Below are 26,317 nucleotides of genomic sequence, written 5' to 3'. Positions count from 1 at the left end.
GGATGCGAAATCTGATCCTCAACATTTTGTGCATGTTCATGCCGGATGGCTAATAGCCGAGATGTAGGCTATTTACTGTTAAAGTGTAATTTCAACATTGGCTAACGAAATTGAATTTCTCAATAGTTAAGGTGGTTATACAACAAAGCCAGAAATCGGCCATCTTGGAAACCACGTGCTTTTAATAGTGATTTTTCAAAATCACGAATTGAGAGAACCACATTGCCCACGGGGATGAAACATCCGTAGATCGTTTGCTTACTTATGCTAAACAATCGACTTTAATTTCAGCATTGTGCGAAAATTATTACGCTAAATTTGAACTTTTGACAATAGGAGTAGAAAACCGTGTGGTGAATTCAAAATTCACCACATGGCTTGATTGTATAATCACCTTAAATGCATTGAATCAATTGTAAATTTTGGAATGACCCCCCTATATTACCGAAGGACGTGATTCTACGTCAAATCGTCGCAGGTGGGCTGCGGTGACCTCCGTATGTATATACAGAGGTCATTGCGGTTCCCGCGCGGTGTTTGTTGTCGGAGTGCTCGTCTTCTACGAGAGTTTATGATACAGACCGATAGGTTACAATAATAGCTTGCGATCGACGGGTGGTGAGGTTACCACCCTTGAAGTCAATGTTGTGTTATAACGTCGAGTTGGCATAGACGTGAGCGTTCTAAATGATCCTCCCCTGAATTGCCTACATTACGGCTCTTGCAAACGCTGTATGGCGAATCAACCAACCAAGCTTAGATGGTTCAACACACCATTTTCTTCATAATTTTTGAACGCATTGACCGATCGTGATTGAATTCAATAGGGGGTCGTACACTAATTACGTAAGCCCTTTGGGGGGGAGGGGGGTCTGCCATTTTCTTGCGCTCCATATAAATAGAAAATAATTTATTTGGGTAAAATCTTACATGGAGGGAGGGGTGGTTGAAAAACCCATAAAAAATGCTTACGTAATTAGTGTACGGCCCCTAGGGATCAACTAGGGTTTGTCCCAAGTCGAATGCAACTGGCGAAAAAAACCGGTTAAGAATTACTATATGAAAAAGTGGCTAATATTTTTCGATTTTCGTGTGCAGCTAAGTCGATTAATAATATAACATCATAGGTCTCTGAGACTTCTATAATAGTTCGATTTTGGAGTGAAATGATAGCCTTTCGGTACAACTTTGTTTTTTTGTTTGTTTTTTGATATCCAAGTACATGATGAGGATTGATTGTCCATCATTCCATCTTTCTTGAAGAACTCGCTGCAATACATATAGATGGTTAACTGTCTAGCACTCTAGCAAAAAGGGAGCCTGGTGAGCTCCAATTTCCGTAAAAAGATTCTGTAGTTTTATCAAAATCCAGCTGGCATATATCTTAGGGGTCGTCCATATACCACGTGGACAGTTTAGTGGGGAGGGGGTGTATGGCAAATGTCTACGGTCCGTACAATTTTTTTAAAATTTATATGAACAAATGTCCATGCTGAGAGAGGGGGTATCCAAAACTGACCAAAATCTGTCCACGTGGTCCACGCTAAACATGAGCTCTTAGCATAGGGCTGGTCAAACATTAAAAATTGTAGCGACGAAACGTTCAGAAAGCGAAGAATTTGTGCACAAAAATTAAGAAAAGTTCATGAAAAACTAGAGCTGATTGAAATAATATATCTAAACTAGTTGGACGAATATGTCGCTTGTTTGTAGTATATCTAATGAAGTTCCGGAGCACCCGGTTGTATCCCCTCGATCCGGAGCAATATTTGAGAAACGGTTGTTAGAGAAGTATATCGTTGAAAACGAATGCGATCCTATAAATGGTGAACCGTTGAAGGCGGAGGAGCTAATCGAAATCAAGACTCCACCAATCGTTCGTCCGAAGCCACCGAGCGCCACCAGTATTCCAGCCACACTGAAAATGATGCAAGACGAATGGGATGCTTTGATGTTGCATGCATTTACACAGAGACAACAGTTGCAAACAGCCAGGCAGGAATTGTCTCATGCCCTCTACCAGCATGATGCGGCCTGCCGTGTGATCGCTCGTCTCAACAAGGATGTAGCAGCTGCCCGTGAAGTATTGGCCACTCTGAAACCACAAACCGGCGTCGCTTCCATTCAGTCGTCTATTCCACAACCGTCAATCGCCGCGGAAGCTGGCGGAATGGCTACACAGCCGATTGAGCAAGCCGGCATGAGCGCAGAAGTAATTCAGAAGCTCCAGGACAAAGCCACAGTTTTGATACAGGAGCGAAAGAAGAAGGGTCGTACTGTTCCGGAAGAATTGGTCAGTGCGGAAAAGATTCGTGGTTTTCTCACACTTGCTTCACATCCCGGTCTCCACTCAGCGAGTGTTCCTGGAATCTTGGCATTGGATATTAACCATTCTGATCAAAGTAAAATTCTGACGGGAGGAAATGATAAAAATGCCACCGTATTTAACAAAGACACCGAACAAATCGTGGCAATTCTCAAGGGACACACCAAAAAAGTCACGAAGGTCATCTTCCATCCAGAGGATGACACCGTTATTACAGCTTCTCCTGACGCTTGTATTCGGATTTGGAACGTCCCGACCTCCCAAACGCAACTGCTTCTTCGTTGTCACGATGGCCCGGTCACTGGTTTGTCTTTGCATCCCACAGGCGACTACCAGGGTTGTTACGACTACGCGGATTTCGCGATTTTCGCGGATTTCGCGGTTTTCGCGGATTTGGCGCGGATTTACATAACGATTTTAGGGTTTCGCGCGGATTTGGCGCGGATTTAGTTTTAGTTGGAAATTTAATAAATAAAATGCTAAATTTAAGGAAGTTTATTTGAAAATTAGTTTGATGCCTATCTATAGATGGGCTTTATTTTCATTAGCAAATGTTGTTGAGAACAAATTTACGTTTGAAGGTTATTAACATTATTTTTTGGATATGTCCAAGTCCTTATTTTATGGCATGCATTACACTCTCAAGTATTATTTAAACAAATGTTATGATGAGAGATACGCCACTTGTTGTCATTTTTAATCCATTCTAAACCGCACACAAACCATGTCTACTGGAGGACATGAACACCAATTTTCATCTTGTCAATTTATTTGTAGTTCCAAGATATTTACAAAAGAGTTATAGCAATGATCACAGAAATTTCTTTAATAATTACTCAAAATAGAACCGAGAGTTTTTCCGCAGGAAGTCACCAATCAATTTCTGCAAGAATTTCTAAAGCGATTTCCGTAGGAATTCATGAAGGGATTTCTGCAAGTAAGCTATGAAGATTTTCCGCAGGCTATTTGTGGAGAATTTACTTGAACTCACGACAAAATTCCCAAATGAGTTACAAAATAATTTCCCAAGGGAATTTTTGTAAGAATACTCGGAGCTAATTTGGAGCGACTTCTGCACTTCAGCAGATTCAAGGGCCAGTGGCGTAGCCAGAAAATTGGTCTGGGGGGGATTTTCTGGTAAAAAAAAATTTTCGAAAAGAAAATTTCTTCCGAAAATTTTGTCTCTGGGGAGGGTTTTATGCCCAAAACCACCCCCGTGGATACGCCACTGTCAAGGGCAGTTGGATTTCTGCAAACATTTCCATGAAAATTTCTGGGAGAATTTCCGGAGGATGACCCGCAGAAATTTCTGGAATGAATCTGCGCATGAAAGATGATTTTTTTTAAATGAAGTTCCAGTAAGAATGGTCAAAAAAATTTCTGCATGAACTTTTAGAAAAGCTTGTTACAAGAATTGGAGGAGAAATAACGTTGGAGTTTTCGCAAATTATTCTGCCGTATTTCCAAAGAAATTTCTTCTGAAATTTCTAAAAATATTCCTGTGGAATTTTTAAAGGAATTCACGTTTGATTCTAACTTAAAAATCAAGCTTGAGCAACTATGTTAGATTTTGTATTATTTGTTTCTTGATATGTATTCAAATGTTTGTTTTACAGAAGTTTAGTTTCAAAAACGGAGCTTCATTGTCTAATTCCTTAATATCTACGCAAGTTTGTCTTGTGATCAATGACTATAACAAAGCTGCATAATTAATTACTTCAAAAGAAATTGCGATTTTGGCAGATTTTTTAATATTTGCCACGTTTATCTTTAATCAATTATTATCAAATCTGGCCTTAACATTCATTTGTATATCAACGTACTTTGTGCCGAATTTTATAAAGTTCTATCAAAAAAAAAAGCCCTGACAATAACGGAACAAAACATGCCAAAGCCATCATCTAATCCAAAAGGCGGTGTTTATGCAAATAGTTTTGACTGTTTAGTTCTTGTTCCCTTAGATTCAGTACTTCTAATGGTGAATAAGGCCATTTAGAAGAGTTGTAATACTTACTGCGGTTTTATTAGTCCTATTAGCATTTTGATACAATCATATGTTGCAGTTTTAAATCATATTTGAAATCAGTAATATTGTAAAAAAAAGAACTTGTAAAAAAGAACTTGAAGAGAAGACTTTCAATAAATTGTTATGCAAAAATTGACATATACTGTGTATTTAATTAGAATTTAGATCTGGATCGCGCGGATTTGGCGCGGAATGGATTTCATGTCGCGCGGAAATGGCGCGGATTTCATTTTAGTCGGCGCGGATTTGGCGCGGAAAATATTTCAGGATCTCCGTAACAACCCTGGACTACGTACTGTCCACTTCCTCCGACAAGCACTGGGCCTTCTCGGACATTCGTACCGGCCGCCTGCTCACGAAAGTGCCAGATCCAACTGACATCGGTCTCACCATGGCTCAGTTCCATCCTGATGGTTTAATTTTCGGCACGGGAACTGAAGACTCGCAAGTAAAAATTTGGGACTTGAAGGAGCAGAGCAATGTTGCCAACTTCCCGGGACACACCGGCCCTATTACGGCTATTTCATTTTCTGAAAACGGTTACTATCTGGCTACGGCAGCCGACGACGCTTGCATAAAACTGTTGGATTTACGAAAGTTGAAGAACTTCAAGACGATTACCCTGGATGAGGGCTACGAAGTGAAGGATCTTTGCTTCGATCAGAGCGGAACCTATCTGGCGATTGCGGGAACCGATATCAGAGTTTATCTGTGCAAACAATGGCAAGAGTTGAAGGGAGGTGCTTGGTGGCCTTGTGTCACTGCTTCTGCCTCATAAGCAGGAGATTAAGGGTTTGATCCCTGGCCCTTTCTAATTTCCTATTAGATAATTTCATTAATCATATAACTCAATCTCTTTGCAAATCAAATTCTCATTGCTAGCAAGTATGATTCTAAATATAGAATTGTTATAAAAAGCTGCCTGTTACTTAGTAGCAGTAAATAAAATGTAAAAATAGATTGGTATTCATTTGTACCCGCATACGAATGCTATATACGGTCGCTACGCTCGTGCAGGCCTCATACAAGTAAGAATGTGTGAGGTTGATGTGCGGGTAGCGATGGTGTGGTAGACGTGTGCGTGGTATTAGAATCCAATAGCATTCAAATTCTAATTGTAAAAAATGAATCCCTTTAGAATTCACTTTAATACTTTCTCATTACTCTAGTACTTCTAATTCTCATTCATATATTCCTACCCCATAGATCGCATCACTTACCAAAGTGAATCCAGATAATATATCCCTTCATACTAACACAATATCCTATCCTAAGACTATCGTGGAGATGCAGAGGTATACTCGGTCTCTAGTAGCAACGAGAGTTGAACTAATAATCCTTCCTTCCCTTGATGACCGTAAGGACGTGGCCGGCGCCGTAATTGACTTAGTCAAATGCATTGAATTTCCGAAATTTGCACATTGAGAATGGTAGCTAAACCCAAGCTCCATTCAATTGGTTCCCTGTGCAATTTCGCAAGTTCTAGTCAATCACGGAGTAGCAACTACGAATTGTACGGTTATCCTGCTCATGCTCATGCTCATGCAAACAATGGCAAGAGTTGAAGGTATTCAATGATCACACCGCGCTGGCAACAGGCGTACGTTTTGGCAAACACGCTCAGTATGTTGCGTCGACGAGCATGGATCGAACGCTCAAATTGTACGGAATTGAGTAAGGACGCATATGATAGTTGCAGTAAGTAATTGACGCCGGTCAGTATACCGCAAGTCTGACGGTATTTGAATAATAAGATTTACTCTTGCGCTTGAGACTCTTCTAATTGAGCCATCATTTGGATATGATAATTAAATGCAGTTGTACCACTTTGAAAAAAATATAGACAGCCCCTTATAAGTTGTGCAGCTTAGAGATATTCGACGATAGATTTGGGGTTCTTTACCATTCAAATCGGCATGACTAAAGTGTGTTTCCATTCGGTAGGAATCACATTGGTGTTCCACGCCCTCACAAGAAGATGATGATGCTCTGCGATGGTTCAATGGTCACAATATTTGAAAAACTCCGCGTATAATGAGTCAACGCCTGATGATTTTCCGTTTTTAATGATGCTCAATATATGACTTCTACAAGAGTAGGAGCCACCATCACCGCTGAATCCTGTGACTCCGCTAGTGCATCTGGAATTTGAGATAGATCATTGTCCAGTCTTCATGACGAATTTTCGTTGCTGTTGTTCTGATTAAATTACGTTTCTTGTTGAATCGTTTAAAATACTAAAAGGTTCGATTAATCTGCTCACCGACAGGGTACTGATGAAGATTTTGAAAAAACTTTAATATTCACTTGAGATGTGCAGAATGATTGACCCCAAAAAACATCTCTTCACATCGGCCAAAACTTTCCGGTTCTTCCTCGTAGGAGGATTCCGTGAAATGCTGCCTAAAACATCCTTTGCGGTATTATACACCTTTGATTTTAACAGTTGCCATGCCTCATCAACGGTCAAAGATGTCAAAGATGATATAGCTGCAATTTGACAAAAGTAATCGACTTTATTTTAATACCTGAACTGTCGAGTTGAAAGCGAATGTAAGGCATGTTTAATCTAAAACCAGTAGCAAAGCAGATTCAAAGTAAATTTGGACGCATTCAAGTGATCATAACTCAAGAATTAAACAACATACACGGTTGATCAAAACGTTAAACAAAAGGGTATTTATTCAGCTTTCAAATGATATATAACAAGTTATTACATTTCACCGTTCCGAACGAACTGTCGTTCTTTACTTGTGATCGATGCCATCATGATCTGCACAGTCGCAGGTGACACTGTATCGGCGAACTTATTCCACTTTAAACGCATTTGTTGTGCATTTGTCACTTCTTTACAACATCATCGAAGCTTTCGCTTGACAATTGCCCAAAAGTTTTCGATCGGTCTGAACTCAGGGCAATTCGGAGGATTAATCTCTTTGGCGACGAAATTAACATTGTTTGCAGCATACCATTCTAGTACCACCTTCGAGTAGTGGCAGCTGGGTAGATCCGGCCAAAACAAAACCTTGGTCTTGTGCTGCCGAATGAAGGGTAAAATCCGCTTTTTAGACACTCTTTAATGTTAAGTTAACGACGTCATTGTGGAAGATGTGATGAAAACCTTGGTTTTAAGGCCACAACTGCAGATTCCTTGCCAAATCATTAGTTTGTAAGGAAACTTATCAGCAAAAACAAATTTATACCTGGAAGGGACATCCCCACGACCAGTTGCCAGATAAAATTTTCATCCATTTTGACATAATTTCGTCAAAACTCATTCGTATAATAATCGTGCTCACTTTTTGGCCACTAAATTTTGGTTCAGGGAGCGATTCGGATGTTTACTAGCACAAAAAGACTTATATCCTTCTCTTGAAAGGATGTTACGCACGGTGGAAAAGTTGGAATTGTATTTCTTTGCCAAATCACGTATGGAGACACCTGGATTGCTTTTCACGTACCTCAACACCTTTCTCCTCAGCTCTTTGTTCCTGGTACCACTTTTATGATAGATGCGCTGTGCTCTATCCACACTCAGAGTGTCCTTGTACCGTTTGATTACAAGACACACCGTTGACTTTGGGAATTTCAACACTTTTGCTATTTTTGAGGCAGACCACGAAGGGTTCTCTAGATGTTTGTGCACAATCCATTTTCTTTTTTCAAGTTCCATGATCCGTAATTTCAAGATGCGTCGACCAATGAAGGAAGACTTTTCACCGATTTCTTCGTCAATGAAACATCAACTAATGCCTTTCAAATGTTTTTTGTTCCGATCACCAGGGGCGTGGTGGTGTATTGAACAGTGTGTCCAGATTTACTTTGAATAGAGCTTTATTTTGATCATAACTTGATGCAAATATGCTCTCACTACGGGTTTTGCAGAATATTATAAACCTTTATTTTTTGCACAAAAAGTTTGACACAAGGAAATAATGAAACAACGCACCATGCGTCTCCACATGCTTGTATGCTTTATGATGAACATGTTTAAAACTTGGAACTTGGCGTCTTTAACAAAGTTTTTCAGGAGAAATTTTGCTACTTGTACTACTACTTTTGCTATTATTTATAATCAATTATGATTAAAAATTATCACAAAAATTTAAAAAAGTTTTCTGGACTCCACATAAACCTTTAGATACCAGGTTCCTGAACACCCCTGAATATTAAGTGTTATTTAAAGTGTCTATTAGCCACTAAACCATTTAATCATTGCTGCCGACAGATTTTGAAGCCGTAGTTGGGTGCTGAACTTACTAATCCGTTATATGATGGAACAGCTGAAGCTGAAATATATTTTCATTAGAATAAGCTGTGTAATGAGCTTATTCTAATGAAAATTTCCAGTGTACCAATGCTTTGCTTCAGTTCCTAATCAGCAATTTCTCTTGGTTTCGGCTACGCCGGATCAGATATAAGAAGCTGTGATTTCACTATCTTTATAATTACAATTTGTATTGTTTCACTGTCCCTCAAAGGTATTGGACTCTTGCATTCAATTTTTCAAATTTCACTAAACACCATTTTTGTCGAATACTTTCTCAACTGCAAGCATAATATTGTGCCGCCTGCAGTTAAACCAGTTCAGCAACTAGCACCATGATGACAATAAGAGGCAACATTTACCCACAATTTTCTTATTTCTAACAAAATGTAGACTGAATTCACGAGGAAATTCAGTTTCACTGATTCGCAAAGCATTGTCATTCCACGATCGAGCATCATATATCAACTTGACGAAGATCGATGAGAATGGCTTCAACAACTCCGGTTGCAGTCGGAAATATTCCTCAGATGTCCAACATTGTAGCCAGTCAGATTGATGTTCACTGTTGGACTTGACATTCACAATGAAACACTATTCCCAGCAACAGCTCAATCAAACAAGATATTTTCCTCTGCTTTATTTCATTCCCTTATAAATGAGTCCAACCCTCAACCAGCAAACAAATAATAAATCCTTGAACCCGATTTTCCTCGCTCTATCCCTTGGGCTCTATTCATTTTCCCAAGTGGTGTTCAGTACCTGACCCATTTCCACATTGAACCCCTCTTACGAGAGGCCCACCCCTGTCAAGGTCAACAGTGCTGTGCGGTGTGGTGAATGCCCAAGTGCTACGCGGATAAACGATGGTGTAAGTCGCCTTGGAATTGCTCCATTACAGTTCTTCTTCCGCAGGCAGACTTCGTCCGTATCCGGAGTATGCGGGACCAGGGGTCGGTCGGTGGCTCGTTGTAACGATAGTAAATGTAACATCATAAAAAAAAGCCGTGAAGGCTCCCCCGAAAAGCGGAAGCGAGAGAAACTTTGGAAGAAGCAGGAAATTCCGTTTCCACTCCAGTCAGTATGCAATTCAACTGACGACGGAGCCAAGTGGAAGGCACAAATCCCGTCTCGTCCTGCTCGCTTCTGCGGTGGTGTCGGTTTGTGGAATTTCCTTATATTGTTCATTTGAAGATGGTTTTTCGCAATTCACTTTATATTTGAACGGTTACTATTTTTTTGGTCACTGGTTTAGTGTTGCTGTCTGTAGGCTAAAACAGTAGCAGTGCACTTTATGGACGATATGATGGTGGTTTCAACAACCGCAAGCTGTTTTCCTGCGTTAGTTTATTCCACTCCGCTCGATTGAAGTGATATTCAGCGGTGTGGTTAGGAATGGCTATGATAAAAGAATTAAACGTTACACAACGACTCATCTCGACATGTTTCTGTTTGACTTCTACGATAAGCTTATTTTTTATACATTTTATGTGATAAAATCAATTCGACTGATCGGTAATTCTTCTTTTTCGGCTAATTGCAGTCACGAATACTCAGTTCCTGGTGGGTACAGACTAGAATCGGTTCTCTTTATTTTTTTTGTGAATAAGGACGATCATTACGTTTGATATTTTTTCTCTTTTGAGCATGAGCATTATGACCATACAATTTGGGATTAGCTACCCATTTCGTTTGCAGTCCCTGATAAACTATTTGTTGTGACCGTGGGTTTCATCCATACTAAGCTGTGTAATCCGTCTCTTGATAAACACGTCTATCTTTCTTCAGATTCGTTGAAAGACTGAATCCATCGAATAGCAGAGGTTTTTCCTTATGTCGTTTTCGTTTTTGCGGTGTAGCTACACTCGTGCTACACTTTTGCACCGAAAATGTTCGTTTTTGATTTTCGTGCTACACCAGTGTAGCATTTTTCTTGCACTGAAACAAGCAGTGTAGCACCAGAAAAAATCAGAGTGTGCCGTGTAGTGTAGTTTGTTGTCAAGTTTCTCCCTTTGTTATTGTTTTATTTTTATGGTATCCAACAGGTATCCATAACAAACAAACCCAACTGCACTCAAAACGTTCGTTTTTGCCGTGCAAAATGCTGCACTAAACGGTGTTGCTACACCTCAAAAACGAAAACGACATTAGAGTCCTTAGTTTGTTTATTATTTCAAGGGTTTCTATGTTCATCTTCTTATGATAACATTAATATACTTTATTATTATTATTTTTTCAGTAAATTCAATTGATTTTATTTATACATATCTTTATTTTATATATCACTACATTACTCTCTATTTCTACTCTTATTGAAAAATTTAATGCAAGTGCATGTCTTTGTATCTATTAGGAATAACAATATTTCGTTTTGGTCTTTCAACTCGCTCTGTAGCTACGTTTTTTTCATTTGTTTCTTACTCCAGTTCACAGCTTAATTGTTGTTTTGTCCTCTTGTGATAGTTCATAATCGTGCACTATTTTCTTAACATCCTGGACATTTCTGGAATATTGAACTTCATGATCGCTTCTAATTACAACTTTTGCTCCCTCTCTGGCGATGACAGTAAACCTTTCAGCTCCAAATGTCGGAACCGTTCTGAGCTTTTTATTTAGAGCTATAGAAGAACATCATCACCCACTGTAATGTTTGAATCCTTTGCTCTTCTTCTATCATCTGCATATTGCTTAGCCTTGAACTTGTACAACTCGTCCTTCTCTCTTATTTCCCTTTGGAATGAGGGTCCTGTAGTGAATAAGATAAGAATGAGGAGTTATTGCAAAATACCACTGAGATTATTTACTTGTAACGATATGAACTCATTTATTGATCCATTTTGATCAGCGTGTATAGTGCTATCTTGTGCTCCATGGTAACGCAAAGGTGTTTTCGGTTATTCGTTCGTGTTGGAACGAATCGATAACAGAGTTCAGTTTGCTGAGTATTGTTGCGACGAACGGTCGAGCTTGAAAACCTCGTCCGGGTCACGACAATGACGCAGCCGGTAGAATTCAATTCAGTTTTTTTAGTTGGTTGAGCTCCCTGTCTACTTTTGTTGGAATCGGTGTCATCGGAATCAGGTAAATAAAAAAATATGTGTTTTCGAAAAAAGAAAAGAAAATGGAAGACAAGGTAAAAAAAACCTTGAGAATGCTAAAGTCCCCGGTAGGCTCCCTGACGGAAGGGCAGAGGAGTAGGCCGGGTGGCAAAAAAAGGTGCAATAACTCCTCATTCTTATCTTATTCACTACAGGTCCGTTGTCGCTTTGGATTATGAGCGGGCATCCCCAAACCAAAAATACTTTATTCAACGCTGCATTAGTTTTATCGGCATCCATACTATACATTCCAATGACATTGAAATATCTTTAATTTTGTTTTTTTTACATGTATAATAGAAACAGATGTATTTCAATTGTTTTTAAAATAACATTACCTGGAATATAAAGCCTGTCCACGTTAAATTTCGGACACCCAACTTCATACGTGATTTTTTTAAATTTTTACAAACCACTGATTCGAACCATTTATATGTCAGCAGGTCATTTCGCTTCGGGTGCTTCTTTCAGCATATTTTAGCTGTCGTCCAAGTTGATGAAATGGCGACAAATCAATTGGACATTATCTGGGTGTCCGAAATATAACGTGGACAGGCTTTATATCAACGATTACGAGAAATTCCCCTTTTCCAAAGTCCTTAGCGGTGGAAAAAACAATCTGAAGATTTTCCCAAGGACCATGAGGCTACAAGAAAATTACCTCATGGTCCTTGGGAAATTCTTCAGATTGTTTTTTTTCACCGCTAAGGACTTTGGAAAAGGGGAATTTCTCGTAATCGTTGATATATCCAGCTTTCCACGCTCACCATAATGGCGGATGCTATAAATTTTTTGACAATAACTGCTTCCCGACACTGAACTGGAATTCCCATCATAGCAAACGTTCATATCCCCGTTACCAACGACATCCATTGGTTTGTTTATTTTCTTATCAACAAAGGAATTTGTGCAAGATTTTTTAACTTCCTTTTAAATTATTGAAACATTTTCTAATTTTTATCTTATTTCAGACATTATCTTCGGTTGCCCCAATCAATAAAATAGGAAGTCGTCAAAAAATATTTTAAGTATATGCTCACTTTTTGCCTAAAGAATCTGCGAAGGAAGGACAAAATCACTATTGACATTTTTTTCATTCAACGGTGCTATTGATTCCTAAGAATCTTGAGATATTTGAACTTATCATTTCGGGATATTACCCGTTTTTTTACATCTTCTGATGTCTGACCATACCATAGATCTGTAAACCTCGACGCTCCTCTGTTAAAAAAACTAAACGGAATTGATCTCCGGAAAACATTTTTTTTATTATCTTTATTAATGAGGTTTTCTGCCCTGGGCCGGTTCACCTCGTAGGAAAACATTTGTCAAACGCTTCGCAGCATCAAACCAAGTGACGTACTAAAACTATGTTCCACTTTCAAATATCAGAGTGGCTTAGAGTCGTCTATAGAAAAGGTTGACATTATGAAGCTTCGAGAATTAACATTAACGAGATAATGTAATAATTGGATATACCTAATGTTTCAATTAGTTTTAGTAATTTTCCCTCTTTCCTCTCTACTAATTTGATAATTGGATATACCAAAGATTTGACGGCATCCCCGAACATGATAAGTTTTAATCCGTAAACTGTTATTTGATGGGCATTGCATGAAGAACTCAAATAATATCCAAATCATGACCACGTTCTATAAATTTTACTTTTGATCACCGTTGACCTTACACCAGCCCTGCCGTCCTGATTAGTCACGCTTAGTCGACAACTAAGAAGCTTTCTACTAAAGCAAAAATTTGTTTTGGTCTATTTTAGCTAATTGAAACTCAGATTCGCCTTCATAGGTCTCAGTATAATAGTTACTATCAACTGTGTGTACAAAAATAGTAAACCAATTGGTTTTAAATGCCCCACCCCCTTCCCCCCTCCCATGGCTCTCTCTTGGATTCGAACCAAGAGCATCAACAAAACCGCCAGATTGATGCGTGTACGCTATCCACTCGGTCACGGTTAACTTGAAAGTTATTACTGTTATAAAATAAAGCCTCTCTTGTCTGAAAAGTCAGAAAGTCGGTGAGCGTTGGTTCTGCGCTCTCCACCCTCATTCGTGTTAATTGCTTCGGGTAGTGAACTACCATGGTCTGCTAGAGAGAGCGAGTACGCGCAAAATCGATGTTGCAACTCACGCGATGCAAAGTTTATAGTACGATCTTGATGTGCTTGACTACAGGTGTGGGCAAAAGATATTTTAGTTACCAGATAAAGATTGTCGCTGTCGTCGCTGTCCGGAACATCTTTTGCTGGCGAGGATATGGGAGCTAAATGTCAAAGAAGGAAAATCCATACGATTTGACAGCTTGGTACCCAACATGTTCCGGACAGCAGAACAAAGGGAACCGAAGCGACAATCTTTATCTAGTAAATAAAATATCTTTTGCGTGGGCACCCTAAAGTAGTATTTGTTCAACGAAAATTCTTTCTTTTGAGGGAGAAACTCTCAGCTGGGTTGCCGACGATGGCCAAAGGCGACCGAATGTGACGTCACGTCTGGTATACTCAGTACAATTTTATAACAGACGTGACGTTTCACTACGCCCGCCCACTACTGTTACATTTTGTTAAGGAAATTATTTTGAGCTTTTAGTGGAATGTCTTCACTTGTCATAAGACGAGTTTGTACAATCCCATTGAATTCCACCACTCAAGTCGAGTCAAGTACGAGACACTGAAGACGGCCTTACTGTTGAGGTCGAAATACGTATCTGTCAAGATACAATTAAGTGGTGGAATTCAATGGGATTGTACAAACTCGTCTTATGGCGAGTGAACTCTTACGATATAAGCTCTTACAAGCTGCTTTTCTATTCTAAATATATAAAAATGATTCCTTTGAGGCAATATAACTCCCAAACGGATGTACTTCTCATGAATCGATTTGTATTGAGATCAGCTGTGTTTATATTTATGAAGATTGAACATTTTGCCGGGAAAGTTGGAGTATTATTAGAATACAACGTTTTCATGTGTTCTGGAGAAAGCCATCAAGCTCGAACTTAAATCCATCTATTAGGGGGAATGACGGCTTTGGCAGGTTTTGTGCTATTATTGTCAGGGGGGTTTTTTATTATGCTCAAATTTGGCCTAAAAATTATTTGCATATCAAATTTTCATAAAATTTAGTCGACAAAAACCACCCTGACAATAATAGTACAAAACCTGCCAAAGCTGTCTTTTCCCCTATTATTATTATTAATTTCTTTATTAAAGTGCTAGCTAGCTAGAGTGCGGCGCTACAATCAACTAAACGATTGACAGTTAGATCTTAGTTCTCAATAAATACATTTAATACAGGTTTCGCACTAAAGCCTTCTTATGTTATTCGGCTATCTTGATGAGCTTTCTATTGTTGATCATTTAAATAACATGTTATTCAGGCCGTAGTGCGAACATAGTATAAAGACATCAAATTATAGTCGTATCACCGCTCATAAAAAAATCTACTGGTTCGCTTATTTTAGTCGCAACGAAAATATGCGTCAGATAGTCGCCCAAACAACATACCTCCAGAAAAAAGTAACTTTGTAATTTTTGAAGATTTGGTCATTTGGTGTTTGTGTGTGCACAAAGAAATCTCACCCCTTTTTTCGGGCATTTATCCTTAATTATTTAGTCGCAACAAGTTGCATTCGACGAAGAATCCTGCTCCATTGTTTCCTATTTAAAATCGACCACACCATGGGCTCAAAAGTTATGGCAAAAATATTTTTTTATATGTAAAACCCGTGCAAAAAAATCCTAATCATTTTTCGGGCACTCCAGTAGTAAACATTTTTAAAAATATTCCTGGAACACCGTAAAAAATGCCAAAAAGTTGTTTTACCCCAGTTTCCCCTAAGTCATATAAAAAATCGATCCGATCGCACTATGGGCTCAAGAGTAAAGGCTAGAATATTATTTTATAAGCAAAACTTGTGCAAAAATCTCACTTATTTTTCGGGCAATTAACCTAAGCCGATTTGCTTGCAATAAATTTACATTCGGCAGCAATCTTTACAATGCAAATTTTTAATTTAAGCGAAGGTGGAAAATAAGTCCCTTTTACCTATTAGTGTTATTAGAGACTTCTCTTACATGTTTATCAATTATTTTGAATAAGAGAGAAATGCATCATCATCAGTAGGTGGTTTAATTAGGGTTTTTTAGATGTTGCTGCCACGTATCATAATAAGCACAATTATGGGCTTCGTGGCCGTGTGGTTAGTGACGTCAGTTGTCTAGATGTAAGTGTTCAGTCTGTGCGACATCCGGTGATTCTGTCTTCTGTCTTTATAAACGCATATAGATGTGGATTGATGAAAAAATGGAATATATTCCCATGAAGTGCTACTTGGATCTCTCTAATGTATAACACTTTATGCATTTATTACATAGTGTATTTATTACACGAGAAAGTACCATTACTGCAAGGCGGTTTATTAATTTTGTTTTAGCTTAACTTAACTGTACATGTAAATGGTTGCACTACGATCCAAGTGAATAGAGGTTAGGATTTACCACCTATTCTCAAAGTACACGTTTCAGCAGATAACAAATTGAGATCAATAATGGAGCTGCGGCCAAGTCCTTGCAGTCAGTTGGAAAATGAGAAGAATGTTAGTGTGGATTTATTGTAGCTACTAGAGACCGAGAATACCTCTGCATCTCCACAATTACCACGGAAAGGAAGTTTTGTTAATTGGGTAGGGTAGATAAACTGAAGCATAGGTCGAGGATTCACCAAGGAAGTGGATATAGTTCGTGCCACTTTAAAAAATAGGAACGAGCCTGGGATCGAACCCACGATCTCCTGCTTGTAAGAGAAAAGCGGCAGTAACTAGACCACCGATAAAAAGTTATTGATTCGCCATACACACACCATAGCAAGCAAAGCATGCATTTGCATGCTTGTGTAATACCTATATTGTGTAGAATCACCCTATAGTCAAAATAAAGATCATAAACCAAATATTGCATATATTAAGATCATAATATTATAAAGAATAACTTACGACAACTTTACGCCAATTAACTGTATCATACCGCCGATGTCCCAGAATTCCAACTGTTCTACGACCATGCTGCCATACTGCTGCCGCTGATAAACGATCCTTTTAAACGAATTGACGTGCACGTGATATGCACTCTGCTAGACAAAACAGAAAATTTCCACTCTTAATCGCACCAGCACGCACTATAAAATTCTTTCAAACTTCAGGAAAATTCTTCTGATCGAACTGGCGTGCTAAGCGATAGCACGTTGCAACACACATTTATCACGTACATATTTTCTCCTGCACAAAGCATAAATCAGCATAAATCTTATTAACACAGCAGGAAAACACTTTTGCACTTCGCATTGGTGCGCCAAGCACCAACATTATTTCTGCTAAATTAAGCAAGTATAACATTTTCCTTATATAACTTAAATAACTCATAGGCATTAGCTGGAACTGATGTGCCAACCAACAGCGATCCACTTTGCGAATAATGCCTGATCACATCACAATACTCCTGAACGAAGGAACGTGCAAATTCACCCTAATTTATAAAGAACAATGAACCAATACGAACTTCAAAACATATTCTCGATAACAAAACACTGAAGAAGTTACCAAGTTTTAACCGAAAAACTAAATTTACACATTTATGGGATTATTAAATTTTTCCATTCACTAGTAAAAGTTGTGTAAATTGTATAATTTATTGGAAATCTCTGGATGAATGTTTGGAGGAATTTCATATAAAATTTCTTAAAGATTTTTTGGTGCAATTCATGAAGAATTTTTTGGAAGAAATCTCTGGGTAGCTTCCGGCGGAATTCCCAAGGGAGTTTGCTAGAGAGTTCTTGGGGAATTGCCGGAAATTTCTGAAGGAATTTCGAGAATTTTCTTTAAAAGTTTTGAAATAATTTTCGAAGGATTGTCTGGGTAATTGACGGAGAAATTCCTGAATAAATTTCCGGACGAGTTCTAGGGAAACTTCTGCAGAATCTCTTGGGGGAATATACTTGTGGAATTTAAGGATTATAAATTTCCGGAAGAATGTTTGAAGGAATTCTTTAGCAGGATGTCTTGAGTGAATTGATTAGGTGTTTCTGGAAGAATTTCTGAAAGAATTTCCAGAGAAATACCAGGACTTTGTGTAGAAATTTACGGAGGAAAGTTTGGATAAATTTCCAAAAGAAATCTGCAAACATTTTCGAACAAATTTCCGAAAAGAAAAATTATTTTGAGCTTTTAGTGGAATGTCTTCACTTGTCATAAGACGAGTTAATACAGTGCCATTGAATTCCACCACTTAATTGTATCTTGACAGATACGTATTTCGACCTCAACAGTAAGGCTGTCTTCAGTGTCTCGTACTTGACTCGACTTCGAGTCGGAGTCTTCTAATTATTTAAATTTATTTAAAATTATTAACAAACTACCAATTCCATCCAATTTATACAGAAATTATACCTTAAATGGAATCATCAATGGAATTTTCGGAGGAATTCCTAGATCAATTACCGAAGAGATCCTGAAAGAATTCCAGTGGAAACTTCAAAATTTTCCCTGAGAGATCCCGGAAATTTCTCCGGGAGTTCCTGTGGGAATTCGCCCAGGAGTTCCACCGGCAGTTACTCCAAGAATTCCTCCAGGATTTTCTCCGAGAATTATTTTGTTCCTACGTGAGTTCCTCTGAATATCTAGAGAATTTCCTCCGGGAAATCAGTCAGGCTTTCTTTCTAGAATTCATTTAGGCTTCTTCAGGAATTTATAAAGAAATTCCTCCAGAAGCTCCTCCGAGAATTTCTCTGGGAGCTCCTCAGGGAATTCTCCCGGGAGGTCCTCTGGTGATGATAATGATAATCCAGCTACATACTCCTACAAAGGTTTCAGCTAGATGAATTCTCCAAGATTTTTCGAGTTCCTCAGGGGTTTCTCTGAAAATTCTAACGGGAGTTTCTTCACAAATTCTTCCAGGAGTTACTTCGAGAACTCCTCCGAGAGTTCCACCCGCAATTCATCCGGGAGTTTCTCCGGGAGTTCCTGCGGGAAGTCCACCAGGTGTTCCTCGCCAAATTCCTCCGGGAGCTCCACCAGTAGCTCTTCCAGGAAATCATTCAGGCTTTTTTCAGGAAATCATTTAAGCTTACTTCACAAATATAACTGGAAATTCCTCCCGAAGTTCTTCCGATAGTTTCTCTGGGAGGTCCTATAGGAATTCTTCTAGGAGTTCTTCCTGAAATTCCTCTGGGAGTTTCTCAAGCAGTTCCTTCGGGAATTCCACCGGGAGATCCACCGGCATTTTCTCCGAGAATTCTTCCGGAAGTTTCACCGGCAGTTCCTCCGGGTAATTTTTTGAATAGGAACTGCCAGAGTAAGTTCGGAGGAATTCAGGGAAATTTCCAGAAGAATTCTCGGAGAAACTGCCGGTGGAACTTCTGGATGAATTTCTTCAAGAGCTACAGGAAGAATTTCCGGAGGAAATTCTGGAGGAATTCCGGAGGATCTCTCGAAAGAACTCCTGATAAACTTCCGTAAGAATTCCAGGAGGTACTCCTGGAAGAATTCTTAAGGGACCTCCCGGAGGAACTCCCAAAGAAATTCTCGAAGGAACTTCTGGAGGAATTTGTAGATAAATTCCTAAAGAAAGCCTGAATAAAATCCCGGAGGAATTAGTGGTGGAACTCCCGGAGGAATTTTCAGAGGAACAGCCGGTGTAAAACTCAAAATTGAATTTCTTGAGGAACTTCCAAAATCCCATTTCCCGTGAAATTCCTGCCAAATATCTTCCAGAAATTCCCTGTGAAGTTCCTGGGGGGATTCCTGGAGGAATTCTTAGAAAACCCCTTGGAGGAGCTTCCGGAGGAACTCCCACAAGCACTTCCGGAGGAATTCCTGAAATAGTTATTGGTGAAGTTCCTGAAGGAATTTCCGGTGTAATATCTGAAGAAATTCCAGGAACAATAGCAGGAAGAAGAGAAATTCCCGGATGGAATCCTGAAAGTATTTGCAGATGAATCAGCTACAGAAGTCCCGGGGTTTCTTTAGAAGAAAATCCTGGAAGAACTCTTAGAGGAACTCTCAAATTAATTTCCGAATAAAATTCTGTAATAAATTTCGTGTGAAGTCCGGAAAGAATTCCAGGACGATTCCACGGAAAAATTCTCGGAGAAATTTCTAAAGGAATTCCCAAAAAAATACTTGGAAGAACTTCCGGGGAAATACTTGGACGAATTCCTGGAGAAATTACTAAAGAAATTTCTAGAGGAATTCTTGGATGATATTCTGAAGTAATTGCGAAAAGAATTCCAGAATGAAATCCTAGAGGATTTCGCTTTGTAATTTATGTAGGTATTCCTGGAAAAAAATATGGAAGTTATCCCGGAGGTATTAAAGGAAGAGTGCCTATAGGTACTCCCGAAGAAGTTCCTAGCAGAATTTCCTAAGAATTTTTTTTATAGATTTACAAGTGTAATTATGGAGCGAAGCTGGAGGATTTCCGGCATAAATTTCTGAAGAAACTCCTGGAGGAATTAAGGAAAATATCGCATCAAGTATGAAAACCTCAAGGAGAAAATGAGATAACGACAAAGTAGATAAAATAAAAAAAAATGGAGGAATTATGGGAGGAAGTTCCGTATGTATTCTTGAAGGAACTCTCGAATGGATTCCTGAAATAAATACCGTAGATTTTTCTGGAAGAATAGCTGAAGAAATGTCTGAGAAGAAAATAAATCTTCAAGGAATTTCCTTATGAATTTCATGAAAAAAATTTTGTGAAGGGTTTCTATAAAAATTTTAGGAGGAATTACAATTATATGAGAAGAATTTTCGAACGATTTCCAGAGGAATTCGTGGACAACTTTCCGGAGGAATATATGAAGTTCCCGGGGATTTTCTAGAAGGATTTATTATTATATTATTATTTTGTAGGAGGTAGAGAAAGGAAAATATCGCATCAAGTATGAAAACCTCAAGGAGAAAATGAGATAACGACAAAGTAGATGAAATAGAAAACGGTTCATGAATTTCTTAGTGAACACCTAGAAAGTCAGAAAACCACTAGATAAGATTTAAAATTAGGTTGGATTATAAATTATGTACGGATCTTCAGATCTGATGACCAGATAAATACCATGTTTTGATTCACTTCAAATTTGTTTTATTTTTTAATGAACCATTGTTAATAAATATCAAAAATCTTAGCAATGAAAATATAGGTTACTTGGTTGTTTGCTTGATTTTCGTCAGCTTCAATGCGCTAAATTTAAATGTTTTCAAACCAGACGCGCCCGACGTTGTGACACTGATAATTTAGAACATTTAGTACAACAATGCGTTACGCGTCACACTATTGTACAATAGCAACGCACTATTGTAATCCAGCCTTGACCAACTGAGGACAGAAGAGACTATTCGGCAATCCTATGGTCAGCTAGCTAATGGGTTTTCCACAACATAAAAAAACTCACAATCACTTCACGGAATCCTGCATACCCTAATAAGTTTTTGGGAATCATTCGAAGTTCAACCACCTATTTCATTAAAAAACATTCTCACCGATTTACACCTATAGTACGACTGTCGACCGAAGCGATTCGCTTACTTTTACCGCGACGAAAATAAGTAGGTACTTACAAAATCTACACAACACGCACCGCACTAATAAATTATTTTTCTGGCTGTCCGAAGCAGAAAAATGAACGCGCGCCCGCAACATTCAAAACCGTACTGACGAGCAAAACAAAACACGCACTAGGGTAGGAGTACCAGTTATAGTAATATTAGTATCTGTTTGATGTATATAATAATACGGAATACACTTTATGTAATCCAAGCGTTAACTAGAAGTATTTCTTTTCTACCGTTTGCTGTTAATTTTTTACCGTAATTATCTACATTAGTTTTGCCGAAAAGTTGAGAAGGACAAGGATGTTATCAATCATTTAATAATTTGCGTTTGATCATTTAGCTGAATTTAGAAGCTGAGTTTCAAAATGTGTTGTATCGTGGACTAGTGCGAAGGTTTTTTACAACTCTGCCTAACGGTTCGTTGTTTGAATTCCACTAGTAGCGGAGTTATAACTATAGTTTCAGTAACTTAGACTAAATGAACAAAATTCCAATAATTTACTTTAAGTTACTGCAACTAGCACTATAGCTCCGTTATTAGTTGAATTCTAACAACGAACCATTAGAAAAAGTTGTAGAAAAACCCTCACACTAGAAGTTCACCATACAACACATTTTGAAATTCAGCTTCTGGAATGAGTTAATGATAAACTACTAAATGATCGAACGCAAATTACTAAATGATCGATAACATCCTTGGAAAAAAAGGCTTTGTGCTAATGATTACTGTTATAGTCCATTTAAAAACAAGTGGATGAGTAGCGATTTGGCATGTGTCCACTCAGCGAACTGGACTATCGAAATTCATAACTGGCGCCTTATGAATCTTCGACTGCTTTTTCCATCAACAGTCCTTCTTATACGCAGTTACCTTCCCGAGTATTCAAGCGTCGATGGGCGTGTGGTCTACATACCGGCCTCCCGACCCCGACGTCCATGGTTCGAACCCAGTCTGCCGCACTTTGCTTTTTTTCAAATAATAATCATCATTCATAAGGCAACATATTGAAATTCATACCGATTCCTTGTGGCAAATTTTCATAAGGCGTTTGATTGAAAATCATACGTCCATTTTCCTCAGTGTCTGTTTTCCACGCATGTGAGTTTAAAAAACCGATGATATTGGTGTCTCATTAGTTTATTAAAATAGGGCTCTGCACGGACGAATCTATTTCTCTTTCGTTCTTCATGAAATTTGAAATTGACTGGCCTTGTTGTTTTCTAATTTCTTAGCAGCAAAAAAGAGACAAAGCAGTCCGTGTAGTGCCCTATAGCCTTAATATATCACGGATACCACCGTTATTGGTACACTGACCCTACCGATGAACTGTGTGATTGCAACCGTAGCACTGACCGCAGCACTGACAACCAAGCGAAAAAGTACCTGTCGCCGAAACGAGAGAGTGAGTACATACCAAATGCGTGATGGGAAGTGAGTGGAAAACAGTTCTGCCGCCGCCGGACAGTTGCGAGCGTAAGCAGCTACCATCATTATCATCATCATCATTAGTAATACGCGTTGCGCTTAAAAAACACCACGTGCATCTTGCCAACCATCTCTAGAATTTGTGGTTGAGAGACATTCATGGTGATAATATGCGCCCCAGTGAATTGAAAGTCGTTCGTTCGACTTGAACGCGAATTAAGCGTCTTATAACAATTTTAGCAACATCAAGTAGAAAATGTCACACTTTTGACATGCCAATGGGTTGATCAATTCACTTGCCCAATTCAAACTTAATTTTAGAGTTATGTCTCAAATTTGATCGAACAGAAGTCCTGGTCTTTTCACTCTACTTAGGATTCAATCCAGGTTCAGACGGATTTGTAAAAACCATCTGAGAGTTAAGCGGAGGCGAAGAAATTGGACATAGTCCTTTACCTGCATAAAATAACAGATCCTCATTGTTGTGCGCTTTGTTCAAAATTTGAAATTGAAAAAGAATTACTTGAAATTTTGGTGTTTTACCTTACTTTAGAAGGTTTGAATAAACAATATTAAAATCGATCAAACGTATTCCATTTATCTAGAGATGGTCAATCAAAGCCATATTTAAAATATCGATAATGACTTGTTAGATATTTCATGCGGATGTTGTACGAAATCAATACCGGTAACCAGCAGCTGTTTTCCACACCCGGACAGTGAGATATGTACTTCATGTGAGCAAATAGTTACTTTTTACACCTGTTATGTTCAACTTAGAAAATTATTTAAAGTTTTTTGTGGTATTTGAGTGGCACACGGTCGCTTTGCTATGGCCTGCTTGCGGACACATGTAGCTTTTTGTAGATCTTGTAGCATTTTGTAGATTAAATGAAAAGTACTAAACTCGTCTTAGACAGTTGAAGACATTCCACAAAAAGAAGCTTAAATATTTTTTCTGGTTTTTTGTAGATGTTTAAAAAAGCCCACTGTCAAACCACAACACGTCCTAGGCAGGCGCCCTAACTGTTGTGTCGTGGGGAGGGGTCGTTAATCCCTTGAACATTGTCCCTGCTACCCCAGCCCAGGCGGACTCTGTCGCACTCGAAACGCTCACCACCAATCCAAAATTTGCTGCTTCACGTTTCAGGCCACCTTTTCACGTTTCAGGCCACCGTACGTTGTAGGCGAATCCTCGGTCCTCCAGCACATTGACAAGTATCCGCTCCAAATGATGTTGTGAAATTTGCAGTGCCACGAACCGAGCTTCTAATCCCTAGCTCCTTAGAAATTCGCAGTTTTCGAATGTGCGCCTTAAAAACCGCCCTATGGTATCAGCGCCCCCTTAAAATATAAGCGACTAAGTAGCTCATATTTTACGACGACAGGGCTGCCTTACACCCACTTACAATCTAACGAATGCAGAATCTCAAAATTCTTAGGAATTAATAGCACCGTTGAAAAAAAAGTCAATAGTGATTTTGTTGTCCTTCCTTCGCGGATCCTTTTGGCAAAAAGTGCGCACCTTTGAGCATACTTAAAACATATATTAGCGACTTCCTATTTTATTGATTAATTGGGTCCTCCGAAATATAATGTCTGAAATAAGATAAAAATTAGAAAATGTTTCAATAATATAAAATGAAGGTTAAAATTCTTGCGCAAATCTCTTTGTTGATAAGAAGATAAACAAACCAATGGATGTCATTGGTAACGGGTATATTAACGTTTGCTATGATGGGAATTCCAGTTCAGTGTCGGGAAGCAGTTCTTGTCAAAAAATTTATAGCATCCGCCATTATGGTGAACGTGGAAAGCTGGATATTCCAGGTAATGTTAATGGAATTGGTGAATTTTTCTTCGAAAGTTGTAAGCAAGTTTTGCATTTTTTGACGAAGTTTTCAGCTTCTGTGCTCATACCAGGCCACCAAAAATATTCACGAAGAATTTGTTTTGTTGAGGCAATACCCATGTGTCCCCGTTGTGCTGATTCTAAAGCCTTGCTTTGCAAACGATCAGGGACTATGATTCGATTATCCTTGAAAACCAAACTTCCTAAGGTACGCAGGTGATCAGTGTGGTAGTAGCGGATTGTGTTAAAATAATAATAGAAGATACGAAATGGAAGCATGAATTATTTGAATGAGATTTGAATTTCTAAATCGAAGCAATCGGCGTTTCGAATAGTAGGTGCCCATAAGCACACACTCAAAATAATTGTCACTTTAATTCCACTATAAAAAGTCATGCAGACTTTAAAAATCGAAACTTTCATCGGCCTTACTGGAATCAAATAAAACTTACTCAAATCATAACTGCATCTTAATGAGAAATGTAGTGGAGTTCATTAGAAAACATAGAAAATAATATCTATATACTCTTCTAGTGAATTCTACTCAAAATGAATGTATGAAAAATATATGAGTGCGATTCTCAGAGCGAAATGTATGTTTATTAACAATCGCTAATGAAACATTTTGCAGAAGCATTATGAGAATGATTTGCAAAAAATATGTTCGAGTGTGAATTAATTTTTGACTCCTTTTTTTTGCCCTCGTCCGCTTCTAGTGGATGGGATATCAACTACAGGGACAATATGAAAAAAAAATATCGAAATTTCACTTGAAATTTAAGTACATGGCCAAACGAAAATTCACTTAAATTTTATTTTAGTTTCTAGTGAATTAAGATTAATGAGTGCCATCATTAATGAATCATTTAACTTTTACACCCGAAACTACATGGAAAATATCTGCATATGTTTTCAAGTAGCTTCTAAGTGAAAATTATTTTGAGTGCACGAATATGAGCTCGATTGACAGAACGAAACAAAGCACGGCATACAAAAAACAAGGCAGGCTCATAACCTATGTAAACATTCATTTTGAATGTAAACATGTGTTGTCACTACTATCTTCGCTCAAGCTGAACCGAGACGATGCTCTACGGTCTCAGCATGCTTACTTTTGCACTCTAACATGTAGCGATAAAATATGCGTCACTCTGGAAGTGTCATTTTTCTTACGAGCCTACCTTATTGTCTGTATACCGTGGAAACAAAGAAAGAGACGACACTAATCCGAATATTAGGTACATCGCCTATTAGAGTGGCCCAAGCTTATATGGAAAAAGTGAAAAGTCTGGAATTTCAAACCTTGCTCCCTTAAATGACAGTTTGGAGGTCCCAGAAGCTCCCCTGAAAATTTCAGCTCAATCGGTCCAGTGGTTGGCGTGCGCAAATGGCTCAAAGTTCGAATGGAAAAAGTGACCCAAATGTATGGGGAAACGCAACCGTTTCAGTTTTTTGCTTCTAGATGGCGCTATAGTCGACGGATTCCTGTTGTGGACAAAATGTAGAACCTTTTTGCCTTTCTCGTACAACTAAGTTGTACCGAAAGGCAATCATTTCACTCCAAATTCGAACTTTTGATAAAAGTCCCGGAGACCCACAGTGTTATATACCATTCGACTCAGCTCGATGAGCTGAACAAATGTCTGTCTGTCCGTGTGTGCGTGTGTGTGTGTGTATGTGTGTGCGTGTGTGTGTGCACAAAAT

General features: G+C 38.6%; 2 protein-coding genes across 2 annotated transcripts in view; both read left to right on the top strand.

Annotated features, from left to right (window-relative positions):
• The window catches only part of LOC134222701 (ankyrin repeat domain-containing protein 12), a 509,755-nt gene that overhangs the window by 67,547 nt on the left and 415,891 nt on the right, over window positions 1-26,317 (top strand). The gene's annotated exons all lie outside the window — the stretch shown is intronic.
• LOC134208182 (pre-mRNA-processing factor 19-like) lies at window positions 1,576-6,190 on the top strand. Its single transcript, XM_062684239.1, has 3 exons — window positions 1,576-2,660; window positions 4,646-5,092; window positions 5,912-6,190. The coding sequence occupies exons 1-3, from the start codon at window positions 1,697-1,699 to the stop codon at window positions 6,028-6,030; spliced, it is 1,530 nt and encodes a 509-aa protein (XP_062540223.1). The 5' UTR covers window positions 1,576-1,696; the 3' UTR covers window positions 6,031-6,190.

This window comes from Armigeres subalbatus, chromosome 1, assembly GCF_024139115.2.
Source record: "Armigeres subalbatus isolate Guangzhou_Male chromosome 1, GZ_Asu_2, whole genome shotgun sequence".
In the NCBI taxonomy this organism is placed as follows: Eukaryota; Metazoa; Arthropoda; class Insecta; order Diptera; family Culicidae; genus Armigeres; species Armigeres subalbatus.
This window is presented reverse-complemented; position numbering and strand designations above follow the sequence as displayed.